At 38.7% G+C, this 15821-nt stretch overlaps 1 protein-coding gene across 1 annotated transcript in view; it reads right to left on the bottom strand.

Annotated features, from left to right (window-relative positions):
* The window catches only part of LOC107751509 (A disintegrin and metalloproteinase with thrombospondin motifs 18-like), a 52763-nt gene that overhangs the window by 1412 nt on the left and 35530 nt on the right, over nt 1-15821 (bottom strand). The window contains exons 16-20 of the mRNA XM_016567251.1: nt 15253-15500; nt 9961-10081; nt 9306-9432; nt 3305-3509; nt 1492-1686 (exon numbers count right to left, since the gene is read on the bottom strand). Coding sequence (XP_016422737.1) covers nt 1492-1686; nt 3305-3509; nt 9306-9432; nt 9961-10081; nt 15253-15500 — 896 coding nt within the window. The remainder of the gene's footprint in view (nt 1-1491; nt 1687-3304; nt 3510-9305; nt 9433-9960; nt 10082-15252; nt 15501-15821) is intronic.

Consider the following 15821-nt stretch of genomic DNA (forward strand, 5'->3'; position numbering starts at 1 on the left):
ACGCTAATATCGTTATCTTTATAGTTATCTTTATAGTTATCGCTCTTGGTGTGAACGGGGCTTAAGGCACACCTGTGCAATAATCATGTTGTCTAATCAGCATCTTGATATGCCTCACCTGTGAGGTGGATGGATTATCTTGGCAAAGGAGAAGTGCTCACTAACACAGATTTAGACAGATTTGTGAACAATATTTGAGAGAAATAGGCCTTTTGTGTACATAGAAAAAGTCTTAGATCTTTGAGTTCAGCTCATGAAAAATGGGGGCAAAAACAAAAGTGTTGCGTTTATAATTTTGTTCAGTGTAGTTACAGAGGAAAAACTGGACATCATACACTAGACGACTGAGGATCACACAGTACCAGACTTTCAAGTTGATTCGAAAACAACAAAATGAGCCTCTTTGCTAGCAAAATCATGATAAATGAAAACAACATGTATTCTAAAATCGTTTCAAAACATCAAACATTTTTTATATACTCTGACTGGTTGGATTTATAGTCTGAAGCTAAAAATCTGAGTCCATCATACACTAAGCCGATTTTGAGTGAAATCTGTCAACTTAAATCTGCTGATTTTTGGCAACTAGCGTTAACCCCTCCAGACTGTAAATTAGGGTAAAAATGAATACTTAAAAGCAAATACGTAAATTAATATTTAAAGCAAAATTGAAGAAAGAACTGGTGTGATGTCATTTTGAAAAAAAAAAAAAATCAGGCCAAAACGAAGTTAGTTTGGAATTCATTTTGGGAATTTGAAAAAGCTTGTAGTAAACACCATCAAACTGCTAGTAAACAACTTCGAACTATGACTTCTTTGACATGGAAAACTTCTCTGGTTCATTTCTTCTGTTCAATTCGTTGAGATCAGACGCAAGTAAAAACATGAACACACTGGAGAGCTGCTTTCTGAAATTTAAGTAGTATTTCTAATTGAAAGAGACATTAATGTTGTGTTTCATGTTTAATAAGGTAAAGCTGCTTGCTGTAAAGCGAACTATTGTATAAAACGCTTATATAAATATGACGTGACTTGACTGGAACTGCATAGCTTGTGCAAACATATCCACATCGCTATGATCAGATGCTTTCTTAACTGCTGTTTTCTCACCGCTGTCATTTTTGTTGTGTGTTGATAAAAGCATGCAGCACATATTTACGTTCATCATCAGGATGAACAGTATATCACTGCAAAGGTATTTCAAACTTTTTTTTACCCTTAACCTGAAGAACAAAAAATAACTTTGACATGAGTATATCAGGGCTTCAATGGCTTGCATGCAGATGTAACCCCTCTGGTCCTAACCACCCCACCTCGTTCTGACTGGATATGGATATCACTTAGCATTATGAGATTTGCATGAAGACGTCTCTTTAACATGCCCATGATTCTGCATCAGGATTAAATGGGTGAATATATGCATGTGCTACATATGAACTGTTTGTGTGAGCTCTTCTACATAACATCGGATATTCCTATGAGGGGCCTTACCTCTCCCCAGGTGGTAGTTATCCACTGAAGACGCTCATTCTTGGGGCAGCGGCTCAGCACACAGGTCTCCTGGGCTTTGGGCTTCAGGTGTAATTTACACATGCTGTCAGGCACCACCACAGCCCTGGCACCTGGATTAGTGCTCCTGCAGAAAACACTACGCTTCTTCAACCCTCGCCCACAGGTCTTAGTGCACTAGAGAAAAGGAAGGAAAGAAAGACAAACACGGAGAGAGAGAGAGAGAGTTACCCTCACGTGGTCTTTGAGTGATGTTAGTTTAAACATTGTAAAGGTCACAGTAGCATGCATTTCACCTCAAACAGCAGTTGATATGAACTCTGGAGACAGGCTGTGCGAACTCAACCTGACCTTTAGGAGGAATTTAGTCAATATCAACTACTACTGCAAAATCTTCTCAAAGATTTATGATTTAACATATTACATAAGATTAGACTGGAAAAAAGGTTAAAGAATTCAGCATTGCTGCTAATGATGAAATGAACTCTGCCGATGTGTTTCAGCATTCTCTGGCTTCCGTGTGTGTTCATGGAAAGATAAAGTTCAGAGTACACAAATATATGCACAAGTATGCACAAGTAGCAACAGCAAAAGTTAGTACAAAATATTAGATTAAACCATGTATAAAGTAGTCATTTATCTAATATAACACTTTCCAACAACACTAAGGTTTCAGAAAGGACACTTTGTGTGGTCATTTCAGAAGTCCAATACATACAGAACAGATTCTTAATGAAAGCAATGCAACAGTAAGACAGATGGAGCACAATGTGCTAGATGTGCAATAACAGCAGGGGGCAGTAGTGTTTCAGCACTGATGTGGCATACAGAATGTTTTTACATTATGTTGTTTTGGGCATCTCAAGCCTTCACCTCATACTCTGGTCACTTTTCAAAACGTAAAACGCATGTGTTGTAATTTAGGGAAAGATTTCTATAAAAGGGTATAGTAGAATTTCAGAAACATGTTCTGGTCAAGCTCAGAAAACTAAACTTTATTCATTGATTATTTACACAATGGCAAGAAAATGAACAGGAACAAAAGTCAAATCTAAAATGGCCCTTTTTTAGCCTCATGAAAAGAATGAGAGTTAGATTATATTAGGTTTATTGTACATGAGGTTAACTTGAAGTTCATTTTAATATTTTGAAAGCATCTTTTGAAATTTTGATACTTATTTCTGTAAATGTATCAAACACGATGGAATGTTTTAAAGTGAGACAAACCAGTTAATACCACAAAACATGACATGAGACAAAATCAACTGCTAGTGTTCTTAAGGACCTGGCATTTGTTAGTTTGGGATTTTACAAAAGAATAGCACAATCTACATGAAATATTTTGCACTGTGACTATTGTGTTTCATACACGACTTTAATCGTTTGGAGTCAGTATGATTTTTTATTGTTTTTGAAAAAAAAATTGCTTACGCTCATAAAAGCTGTGTTTATTTGATTAAAAATACAGTAAAAAAAAAAAAAAGTAATATTGTGAAATATTATTACAATTGAAAATAACTCTTTCTATTTGAAATATATTTAAAATTTTAATTTAGTCCTGTGATGGGTCAGCTGAATTGTCAGTAGACATTACTCTAGTCTTCAGTGTCACATGATCCTTTAGAAATCATTCAAATATGCTGATTTGCTAATCAAGAAATCTTAATAATGTCACAAAAGATTTATTCTTTCTATTGACGGTAGTTGCACACCTGATGATGACATCCTATTAATTCCACTGGAAAGAAACAGATGGAGGTAATGTTATGTAGGTTGCATGTTTCTGCAAACATACCTGAGACCAGGAGCCAGTGCTCCACTCTGGAGGACATGTCTGTGTGTTGCAGGGCTGTAGTTGGGCCGGAGCCATTACTGGACATAAGGAGTGAGCCGCCACCTCTTCCCGCTGGTACGTCACCTTCCTCATGCAGCGGATGTTCCGCGTCTGCTGCCCACCTCCACATGTTCTACTGCACACTCCCCATTTACCTGTCGTCCAACTGTCAAGACAAACAATTTGACCTTCAGATGTGAACCTTGTGTTTGAACATTTCATCACATTTTAACATGGAAGAGGACATTTTACACCCATATGGCACAGACACGTGAGACGCATACACACACACATGGCCTTCTTCAAACAAAATCTACATAATGTGATGGCCATTAGATTATGACCAATATGATTACTCTCTAAACCACATGGAAACACTGGAAACACACATGGAAAGACTAATGAAGATACCACATACATGTGTTTGCACCCACCCGACCGCACCCTTTCCTGTGGGCTCATATGGGCATATACAAACATGCACTTATCCTTTACATTGAAGTTTCCAGCCTAAGAATTCAAATGTTTATAGAGATGCATCAAGAGATGCAGACATCTTGAGTTCATAAATACAATTTCTAATTCTGCACTATGCACATAACAAAATATTACAAAACAAATATCTGATGGCAAGTAATTGAGACATTTCAAGGTTCTCTAATAGATTAATCAGTATCAACAGTTGGCATGAATCAATGTCTTCCTTCTCAATACTCATAAAATATCAAATTAGCCTTTGGACGCTTTGTGCTTATTAACAAAGACAAGACGAACTCATCCAAACGCATTCTGTATGTGATTTATCAGCACATTAAAACACGGACAATGAATAACTAAAGCATACAGAATATACAGAATATTCTATTTCACATGTTATTCAGACTTTCGCAACACAAAGTACAATTTGCTTAATATTTGCTGATTAATATTTTTGTGGATAGTTTTTTTTTCAGCATTCTGTGATGAATAAAAAATTCAAACAGCATTTATTTAAAATAGAAATATTTTGTAACATTAATGTCTTAATCTCACTTTTGATCAATGTAATGCATCCTCGCTGAATAAAAATATGCATTTCTTTCAAAAAATTAACAAAAAAAATCCTACTGACCCCAAACTTTTACTGACCCTAAACAGTAGTGTAGAATATGTGTATATTTGGTTTAATTATGCACTCCTCCATCAAATAAGATGTTATTTTTGTGGACTAAAGATAATTCTATTGACTTTAGAATTATCTTTATTAGAACAATTTTGTTGACTTTAGATAATGGATATGACGTGATAAAATACAGACTAAATTTAATGTGTATTTATGTCTAAAAGAATTTTTTTTTTTTTAAATCATCACTAGTTGCCAGAGAAGCTTGGTTCCAGTGCTCAGATTGCAACTCTATCCTTGCTTCTTCTTGGCTGTGGATGAAAAGAGGCTTTAAAATAGAGTTGTGGCAGGCCGGGGAGAGATTAGAGCAAATGACAGCTATGACGAGAGCTGTGGCCACAACACCGGACAGACACCCCAGGTCGAGTTCTTAGACGACCCAGTTCCACCCAACCACTGCACAGACCTGAGCCATGGAGCTGAGAAAAAATCCTTTAATTTTCTCTCCAGCCATCTGACAAATCGGAGGGAGATGGTTAAACTGCTATTTTAATTGAGGGAAGAAACAAGATCCACAGCACAATATGCCTTTTCACTCCCCCTCGTCCTCTCCTCGCCACATAAATGACAATGTGTCATTGGTCAAAGAGCTGACTTGCCGTGCCTCACTCCAAACCACTGCTGGCGTTTGCTTTAATTTTGTATTTCTGGAATCTTTCAATAACTCGCATATTTCAAGCCATACAATTAAAGAAGACATATCTTTGGGGGCAATACTGTGGACTGCTTCACATTTCCGGATACGGTCTGATATCGCTGGCATTTTCTCCATGTCTACCCAGAATGATGCACCCATAATAGATACTTGTTCCAAATCACTCAATGAAATTTAAGCTACTGTTGGTCGTACCATGGGACAAAGACTGAATTTTTAGTGCTCTCTGAGGAATGGTTTGGGTTTGGATGCGTTTGTAAGTTTAAGAGCACGAAGAGAACCATGTACTTTCCTAAACCCACGTGACATTTTGCATTTTTTTATGCTAAAAATATTACTTTTTGAACAGACCAAAGCATGTGCTCTAACCACTTTAGCTATGTTTGGTTGTATGATATTGGATATTGTTATTCATTACAGTAGTCTTTTTGGGTGATCATGTACACAACAGTTCAAAAGTTTGGGGTCAGTAAGATTTTTTAATGTTTTTGAAAGTTTCTAATGCTCACCAAGGCTGTAATTTTATTTTTATTAAAATACAGTAAAACAATAATATTGTGAAATATTATTAAAATTTTTAAATAACTGTTTTCTATTTTATTCTATTTTAAAATCAAATTAATTCCAGTGACGGCAAAGCTTTTCAATTTCTTTCGAAAATCATTCTAAAATGCTGATTTGGTGTGCAAGAAATATTTCTTATTATTATCAATGTATTATCAACAGCTGTTGCTTTTTTTATTATCAATGCATATTGATGCAATTATTAATGCATCTTTGCTGAATAAAAAATAATTTCTTTACAAAAAAAATCTTACTGACCCCAAACTTTTGAATAATACTGTATGTGAGGTGGTCGATTGTACAAAAGTCTGGTAAAGAAAAGAAAAAAACTCCTGTCTGCGCTTTGAAGAATGTCGGTTGAACAGAAAAGCAAACGCACAATCATGCAACACAACTAATAAACCAAAAGAAAAGAAGGAATATTCAGAGGGCACTGCAAAAGTATTTAAGGCATGCACATTTATCTTTTCATGACATTTTAGGGAACAAATCAAGCTGGCCGCTTCTGGGCCCAGCCTCTGTTTGAAGTCACCGCGCTCCACGCTCCACAGAAGCAGCAGGGCAGCATTTTCAGCCGGAAGCAAGTCGTCAGACTGAGTCCTGTAGGCCATAGTACGGAGATTAGCGCTCGATTCCTTGCCGGCTAGACGCGCTCAATCCCCACAGGGACGCGGTCTCTCTTGCTCCATAATAAAACATGGGCAGACCTGTCAACACTGAAGATATTTGCTGGAAAGATAAGCAGAAGCTTCTGTCTTGCTCTCCTGTTTTGAATGCATGCCCATACTTTTTCTGGAAGTGTTTCCAAAGGATATTTATTTTCCCTTTCCTGCACCTTTTTTTTAGTTTTCCTCTTTTCAGCAGTCATAAATCAAAGCACATAATGCCTCAAACAAATAATGTTCCGGGAGTCTGAAGTCGATATCTTAAGGCCGTGATGTCATTCAGTATGGAGAGAAACAGGCTCGGCTCTGCATACAGTGTGGGAGGTCATTAGTAACTGTGGGATTTAGGACCTGTCTGTCTGAACAATAAACACACTTACAGTATGACCTACACCGAGAGAAAAAAAAATCCATTCTGAATGTTGGGAATCTCATGAACCTATATTTACCTATAGTACCTATATTTGAAAAGCTCTAAAAAGGGATGAAAATGAAAACTGTCATCATTTGCTCACTTTCATGCCGTTCCAAACCTGTATGACTTTCTTTCATCTGCGGAACACAAAAGAAGATATTATGAAGATATTTTTTGAAGATATTCATATGTGAAAGTAAATGTGTCCAAAAACAACACTTTCATTGTCAGAAAAAAAACAGAAATTTTTCAAAATATGTTATTTTGTGTTCTGCAGAAGAAGAAGAAAGTCATACAGGTTTTAAAAAAAAATGACATGAGGGAGAGTAAATGATGGTAGAAGTTTCATTTTTGGAGGAATTATCCCTTTAATAGCTTTTCCAATGCAGGTATGACAGAGTAACTAACTCATTGTGTGACCCACAGGATGGTGATGTAATTGAGCTGTGACGCCAACAGAAGGAGTCTGGGATCACTGGTATTCTCTACTGGTAATCAAAGCCTCTCTGCTCACCAAGTTAAAGTGTCATAGGGTTACAGGCAGACATTGGCGGTGAGTGATGGGAACCTGTGCAGTCTGTCTCGACATATCCAGCACTGCCACAGACACGCTGCTCTCCCGTCAACCCTGCTGTTGTTTTCAATTACACACTATTGGACTATTTGTCAGGCTTTGAATGGGACAAGCCAAACTGGTTAGAGCTTGTTGCTGTAAGGAAATAATCATATGGTCTTGATTTCCCCTTTTAGCATTGCCTCGCCATAGCCCGCACATTATAATCGTTCGCAGCCAACATTTCACACAACGTAAGGCCAAAGAGAAAGAGAGAGCGAGAAGGACGGAGGGAAGAAAGCCAGGAGAGGTGATTTGTTATAGTGAGGGATGCAGGGTATGTAAATGCTTCTGTAAGGCAAGAGATCAGTAAATCAAGTCAAGTTGAGTGTTGCTCTTGTAGGAATGGCAGCAGGACTCTCAAAAGGAAGATGGACCGGCAGATTGACTTCAGCTTTGAGACACCCAGAGAAAGGCTGTTTTGAGCAGTTCCTTTCATAGTCTCCAGAGCCCCGAGGAGGTTTCTGACACCTAGACTGAGAATGTTTTTCCCAGGGTCCCTAGTGAGATGGTCCCTGCTTTTCTTTCTCTTTTTGTCCATGCAAAAAGATCATTAAGCATGTTTTACCCACAGTACAATGTCTCTATCCAATTCATTCGCCGACTTCTGTAAAGTGCCTTTTTCCCATTTATCTTCCTCATTTCCAAATATAACACTTATCCTTTTCACTCATAACACTCACTGTAAATATAGTGGGAGACTTCAATAAATATGGCTTCGATTCTTGGAATATTTGAGTAGTAATTCACTGTAGTCAACAAAAATACAAGACAGAACGAGAAACTAGTATTTGTATGTGTCTCTATGCCTTATTATGAAAGCTGGTGTGTATGTGGGTTTGAGTTTGTATAATTTAAGAGGTGCGTGTGTGGCAGGCTGTGGCTTGGAGCTGGAGTTTGGGCAGTGAGGGTGCAGTCAGTCCCTGTCTGGAGGCTATGTTAATCCTGTTTTCTTTAAGAAAAGAAACAGAGAAAAGAACCCAAGGAAGAACGTGATTTCTCAGAGCTTTAAGCTGGGTTCTGCTCAAGCTAAAGCCACCACAGCTGATTTCAGACAGACATACCAGGGCACTGTGCCCACCAATAGCGCTGGAGAGCAAGGTTGTACATCACTGAGAATTAAACTGAGAATGCTTTTTATATTCCATTTCAATTTTTGAATTTGATTGGAAGTAGCAAACAGGTTTGAAATTAAGGAAGTTGAATTAAAATAAAATGTGAATTAAATAAATTTTTAAATACAAGTTTGGTAAAGACAAAATTAGACCAGCATGAGATCAGAGATCAGCATGAAATAAAAATTCAAAAATGTGTTTTCTAAATGCATGGTGTTGATCATATTGTGCATGATTCATTCATACTTTCAAATTTTTTTTTGACGTCATGATTTTTAATGTAAATGTCATAATTTGATCATCTTTAGTGAGATATATTTTTTCCCATATTGTGACATACCCACCCATTTTTGTTTTACAGTCAATTGCAAGCTTGCATTCAGATCTGCCTCCAACCAATAAACAACCAACTGACAGAACCAAGTACCCACCCTAGATTTCTTTTCTAATCTGTCTCAAAAGGATGTGTCACAATCTGGAAAAAAGCACAATCTGTTGCTATTTCCATTATATCATGACTTTAAAGAAGTTTAAAAGGTCTTTAAAGTCTTATGTGCAGGTTTTATATATTGTTTCTTTCTTATTTAACTTCCAATTCAACTGCTGTGCTTGGTGTAAGCAATTCAAATTTGAACTCAATGACTGAAATGGAGCTATTTCTTAAATTCTAAGTTGTGTCCAACCCTGCTTGAGAGAAGCAAGCATGGAACAAGGAATTCAGACAGAATAACATACACACACACACACACACACACACAGAGAGAGACTCTTACTAGGCAGGGCAGGGCTGTGTGTTGCACAAGTGAGAGCCCACCACAGGTCTGGTCTCAGGGTTGCAGAGTGAAGAGTTGACCTGCGTGTTCTTATCCTGCAAACAAATGGCTTTCGTCGAGATCCGACCTGAAAGAGATATAGAGAGATACAGATGAGTATAAACACAACTACTCTCTTTGGACATTTTGCAGAAATCCATCTCTCTAATCCAGCCTAACATACGTCTTAATCATGCGATAAACTAATGCATCCTCTGAGCAAACAAAGCCGGGCCTCTGTCAGTGTGAGAGGCCAGGAGGGGAGGCCCAGAGGTCTGCTCTAAAGAAAAGCATGAATGAAACTGTGTGAGAGCGCAGATAGAGATCTGTGCTCTGGGCATGTCATAGTGCTGTCTGTCTGACACCAACACTCAAACAGCTGACTGTGAATGGAGGAGCCACTACCACAGAGATAAGCCAATGAGATTGAGAGGTCTGGAGGAAGGAGGGGCCCACATTTTTTTGTTTTTTATTCAGCTCACAAAAGTGTTTGATGGACCTGGACAAATACACACATACACTTCCTTCCTCACCACACCACACAACCACAGAAACTCTGCTCTCTCACACTTGAGTCAACAAAGCAAACATTTACTGTACATACGCATCAACTCACCCCCAGCACAAGGCGCAGAGCAGTCAGAGCGCACCACAGACCAGGTGTAGTTGTGCTTCTTCTCAGGATGGGGTAGAGTGTATTCCCATGAAATACCAGGATTTTTACCCTGAAGAAGAATCTGTGGAGGAGAAGAGATGGACATAGGTTGGTGAAAACAATCAAGCAACAGGCTTCTGTCTATTCAAGTATACACGACTGTTCAAAAGCTTGAAGAAACTGACAGAAATGTAATACTGCAAGGATGCAGTTTTCTGCAATGATGCATTAAATTGATGAAAAAAATAATGCAATTCAAAATGCTATGAAAGATTTCTATTTTAAATATACTTCAAACATTCTGTTCATAAAAGAATCCTAAAAAACACATTACCATTTTACTATCTTCAACACTGATAATATTAATACATAATAAATGTTTTTTGAGCAGCAAATCAGCATATTAGAAGGATTCTGGAGAATCATGTGACACTGAAGACTGGAGTAATGGCTGCTGAAAATTCAGCTTTGCCATCTCAGGAATACATTATCTTCTAAAACATAATAAAATAGAAAAGAGTTATTTTAAATTGTAATAATGCAAAAACTCATTGTGAAATACAATTTAGCTATTTTTACTTTTACTAATTTTTACTTTTATTTTTGATCAAATAAATGCAGCCATGGTGAACATAAGAATCTTCTTTTCAAAAACATTAAAAAATATATTACTAACCCCATACTTTTGAACAGTAGTGGACATAAAACAAACAACAATCGAATATGTGAAGGATTCAAATACACACCATGAATCACCTCTGTCTTTGGGAGCAAAGCACTTTGAGTCCGATTAACATACATACATGCTGGACAAAGTCAAACTCCAATCACATTCTCTAGATCTGTTAGTTTGAATATGCAAAAACTGGACTGGTATGATTTCAGCTGTTTATACAATGTTTTTTTAAAAACTGACTGAAATTTAACTGTTAAAGTGCATGCAAACGTGCTGATTTTCTTGTTAATTTTCTCATATTCCAGCAAGGAAGAAGCTGCCAGAGTGTCTGCTGCTGTTTTGTGGCTGTAGCTCCACTGGGATTGAGAGATGACACCACAGTGTGACGCTGATCTGGAGGGATGCTTGAATTAGACTGTCTATGTGTTTGAACTGAAGCTTGTCAGCTTGGAAAACGGCACAAGTGGACCAAACTGTGGGTTGGGTGAATCTGAATATTTTCATATAGTGGTGTACTGTGAGACTTTATTTCCCAGTAAGTTTTACATTGATGTTTATGTTTCAGTAGGTCTGTATGCTATAGTTTTGGTGGCTGTTCCTGGAGAAGATCTTGTACTCAGTCATGTGAGACTCGACCACAGAGGAAGTTCGGCCAGTTCCTCACTAAATCTGTGCCCAAGGCCACTGAGGACAGCTCGAGGATAACTCTAATGGAGTGGAAAAGTTATCTGACAAGAAGAGGGCCTTTGTTTTTACTCAGACTTTGCCAAATGGGGATTTTCCTCAGACTGTTTATAATAAAAAATGCAATGACACCAAATTCACTGGAACTGGTAAACCACCAAACTATATGTAGAACTATATGTATAAACAAAGCAGCTAAACAAGGATCGAATCTTAAGGGTCACTGGAGAGTTGCAGCAGTGTTTACACAAGCCAACAGTAATTGCAAGGCAGCCCAAATTTCTCTTAAGTAAGGGTGCGAACTTAAGTAGTGGATTAGGCAGATGCCACCCATCCTCTAATTACTATGGATTTACCCTCAGTTAATGTTTTGAACAGGAAGTGTGTGGCAGGCTGCTGCTGATGTGGGAAGATTATGCTTAAGTCAGTCACAATAAACACAATAAACCAGTCTCAATGCTCTGTCAGATTATCGGTTTAGCTAAAACTATCTAAAATCTTTACTAGCCAAACTTGGGCTCAATTTAGTGTCATGAATATATGCTTTACATTACGGATGTAGAAGTAAGAATTAATGTGCATTCATGTTTAATGTTCAATGAGATGCAGGTGAATGTTGAGACAGAACCACTAACTGAAAGTAACTCAAGTAAGTCCAGACCTGTAGAGGAGGAAAGAATCTATCAACAGAACAGCAGAAGATATTGTGCGAATCAAACAAAGGCGGTATTTGAAGGTTGGAGGATTTCCAGAGGAAGTAAAACAAGTATACTGAAACACAGTGGCAAGTTAGCAAACTTTTTAACATACTGTATCTTGGCTCACTCTCCCTCTGAGTGTCCAGGCTGAATCTATTGCCCTGAAAGCGGTCTGTGAGACCCTGCACGCTAGCCTGTTCAAAGCTGGTCCAGATTTACAGTTGGCACTGAACACAGAGCAACTATTCCAGAATCAGGCTCAGGAGAAGGTCTCTGATCCATCTGCGATCCAGCTAGCCACTATGGATGGATACTGACTATGGATACAACACATGGGGAAACTCTACCTCTTCTGATCCAGGGTCAAGACCCACATGAGTCCATTGCACCATGTCTGCGCTCTGATATAGGAAGTCTAGAGTTTCAGTCTTAACATATGAAACAAGAATCACAATTTTAAACATCAATTCAACATGCAAAACAACCTTCCCCATCCAAATACTGTAAAAGCTAGTTTTCGGATGTAGAAGTAAGAATTAATGTGAATTCATGTTTAATGTTCAATGAGATGCAGGTGAATGTTGAGACAGAACTACTAACTGAAAGTAACTCAAGTAAGTCCAGACCTGTAGAGGAGGAAAGAATCTATCAACAGAACAGCAGAAGATATTGTGCGAATCAAACAAAGGCGGTATTTGAAGGTTGGAGGATTTCCAGAGGAAGTAAAACAAGTATACTGAAACACAGTGGCAAGTTAGCAAACTTTTTAACATACTGTATCTTGGCTCACTCTCCCTCTGAGTGTCCAGGCTGAATCTATTGCCCTGAAAGCGGTCTGTGAGACCCTGCACGCTAGCCTGTTCAAAGCTGGTCCAGATTTACAGTTGGCACTGAACACAGAGCAACTATTCCAGAATCAGGCTCAGGAGAAGGTCTCTGATCCATCTGCGATCCAGCTAGCCACTATGGATGGATACTGACTATGGATACAACACATGGGGAAACTCTACCTCTTCTGATCCAGGGTCAAGACCCACATGAGTCCATTGCACCATGTCTGCGCTCTGATATAGGAAGTCTAGAGTTTCAGTCTTAACATATGAAACAAGAATCACAATTTTAAACATCAATTCAACATGCAAAACAACCTTCCCCATCCAAATACTGTAAAAGCTAGTTTTGTTTTATGTTTTATGCTAGTTTTGTTTTAAGTTGCAATGAAACTTCATCTGATTTGCTTCTAGCTCTAGACGCCCCTCTTTCGCTCTAGTCATTCTGAATAATGACGGAAAATCTGGGGTAATTACTAAACTACAGGACTACTAGGACAGGTTCATTATCAAGCACTCCCAGTATAGGGTTACTACACAAAAATCCATCTGTGCCCTGGCTAGAAGCGTAGCAGTTCCTACCGTCAAGAAGAAACAAGTGAATGAAAGACTGATGAATGGGAGCACATCTAAATGAATCACTCTGGACTGGCATGACCCTCTTAAGACATGCCACAAGAATGTCAATACTTAATTAAATCCCAAAAAAGTGTTTAAATCAGAAGCACGTCAAGTTTGAAAGGAACTGCTCTGTTATGTCTCGTCTAGTGCCTCTCAATCCACCTTGCTGAGCCGATTAAAAGCCCTGCAACCATGTCAACATTTACATTCGCATTTCTCAAAATGCACTTTCCTAAGCGTTCAGTAAGGGTCTTGAAGCTGATACTTATCCATTAAAATGAGAGATCCAGCCAAGCATAACTGACCAGCTGCTTCCCGCGACCCCAAGCCTCTCTGATCTACTGAGTTCAATTGCAGAAATATTTTAATCTCTCTCTACCTTACTCTTCTTTTTGAAATTACAGAGCATATTTAGAGAGATTAATGCCAACTCATCTGCAAATCAGACCCACCGCCACCACCCACCCTGGGGAAACGTAATGAAGAGAGGGCATGTGTGCTGAAGGGGAATGCGGCATGCACGTAAAGCACAGGTTGAGTGCGGTGCAGATCAAAGGCCGGTAAATAAGATCAAAATGAAAGTGTATTAAATTAAGCATACCTAACTTTTGTACAGCTTACACAATAACACCTGCAATAGTATCAAGGTCAAATAGACGTTTAACAGCTTGAGGTGTTGGTAACAAGAAACATTTTGAAGTATGACATAAGGGATCTGCATTTGTTTTAACTGGTAAGTGAAGCCATCCAAACATGTCATCATGTTATTATTTCTTGGAGTTCAAATGATTCATTCAAACTTTACAATAACTTTATGATGGTTACAATACAGATTGCAGCAGCATTAATATTGAATTGTTTGATGCTACAGCATTATTCTTCAGTTTAGTCTTGTGTTGTCACAATCAAAACTTAAGGTTCTCTAGATTTTGACATAACATAGACATAACATCTATTTAAAATCTTGACTAAATTTATTGTGAGCTTGACATAAAATGATCTCAAGATCTTATTAATTTTCCCTTACTTCAATGTAAGCAAAAAGCTGTTTTCCTGAGCTTTTGACATAAAAGTTGTTTTCTTATGTTTTTTCTTGGCCTGGAGGCAACACATCTATTTCTAACTGCAATATAGAAATAATGCTGCATCGTGGATTAGCAAATTCTCTTTCCAATAGCAAACTTAACATTACATATCAGCCCTCAGAACGGATCTACTGCAGTACAACACAATGGCAATAAAAGGTTTAAATGATCCTTCTGAAATCGAATTATCTCTCTTATCCCTGCATCGGATTTGTGATATATGAAGCGCCCTTACTATGACTTAACCTCAAAGGAACATCTGAACCCATACTCATCACCCTTCATGTAAGCGGTGCCCTGTGCTGCCCATTAGCACAACACACAGTGCAGCGAGTTCAAAGCATAGTGCCATTCACATTGTCGCACTGTTTGATCTCGAATCTCCACATACTGAAGATGAAAGTCGCAATGACCACGTCGGCTCTGGCCTGCAATTAATCCCAAACAGAGGCGTTAGTCTGCCCGTTCGACTCATTTGTGTCCCTTCTCTTCTCTCTCTCTCTCTATCTTTCCCTCATTTGTTTCTCATCTCTCTCGCTCACCCACTGTCCCTCAGCCTTGTTTTCATCTGACAGAATGGCCACGGCACTCTTGCCAAGACCCTGTCATGGCTAATTCGCTAACAGGTGTCAGGCTGGACGGGGACAGGGGTGACTTACTTCAAAGAGCAGGGTCTCATTAGTGGGGCCTGTGGCGTACAAGATCTCAGGCCGGTTGAAAGAGCGCTGATAGTTGAACGTAGTGCCTGCAAACTGGAATTTGCCAGGCCAGTCCACCGTCCAGTCCCCCGTCAGGTAGTAGGTGCCACGCTTCAGGCTGCGGACAGCCAGGTAGCTGGTGGAGATCTCCATCTCCTGTACCCTGATGCTCCTCGCTCCAGCAGGAACCGTCACAACGGGGTAATATTCTGAAGAGAAGGAAAAAAAGAGAAAATAGGTTTGCCATGTCTGCTCACCTTTGCAGTTTCTGCATTTGTAAAGGCCAGAGGGAACAGGCATCTTTGAGTTGATGCATTATCACCTCCTTCACTCGGAGGAGAGCAATGAGGTGCCAGACTGCAGAGCTCTTGCTGTGTAAGTGCTCTAAAAAATACATTGAAGTTTTCTGTTAAGTCTGAGGAGAGGAGCTATAAAGTGAAAGACTTGCTCATACAGCAAGGATTTTTTCTTCTCTTATTTCACTCTCTGTGATCTTTTATTATATTTTATTAAAGACCGCTAGTTCCAAA

This window comes from Sinocyclocheilus rhinocerous, unplaced genomic scaffold, assembly GCF_001515625.1.
Source record: "Sinocyclocheilus rhinocerous isolate Xijiao unplaced genomic scaffold, SAMN03320098_v1.1 scaffold1443, whole genome shotgun sequence".
NCBI classification, from domain to species: domain Eukaryota; kingdom Metazoa; phylum Chordata; class Actinopteri; order Cypriniformes; family Cyprinidae; genus Sinocyclocheilus; species Sinocyclocheilus rhinocerous.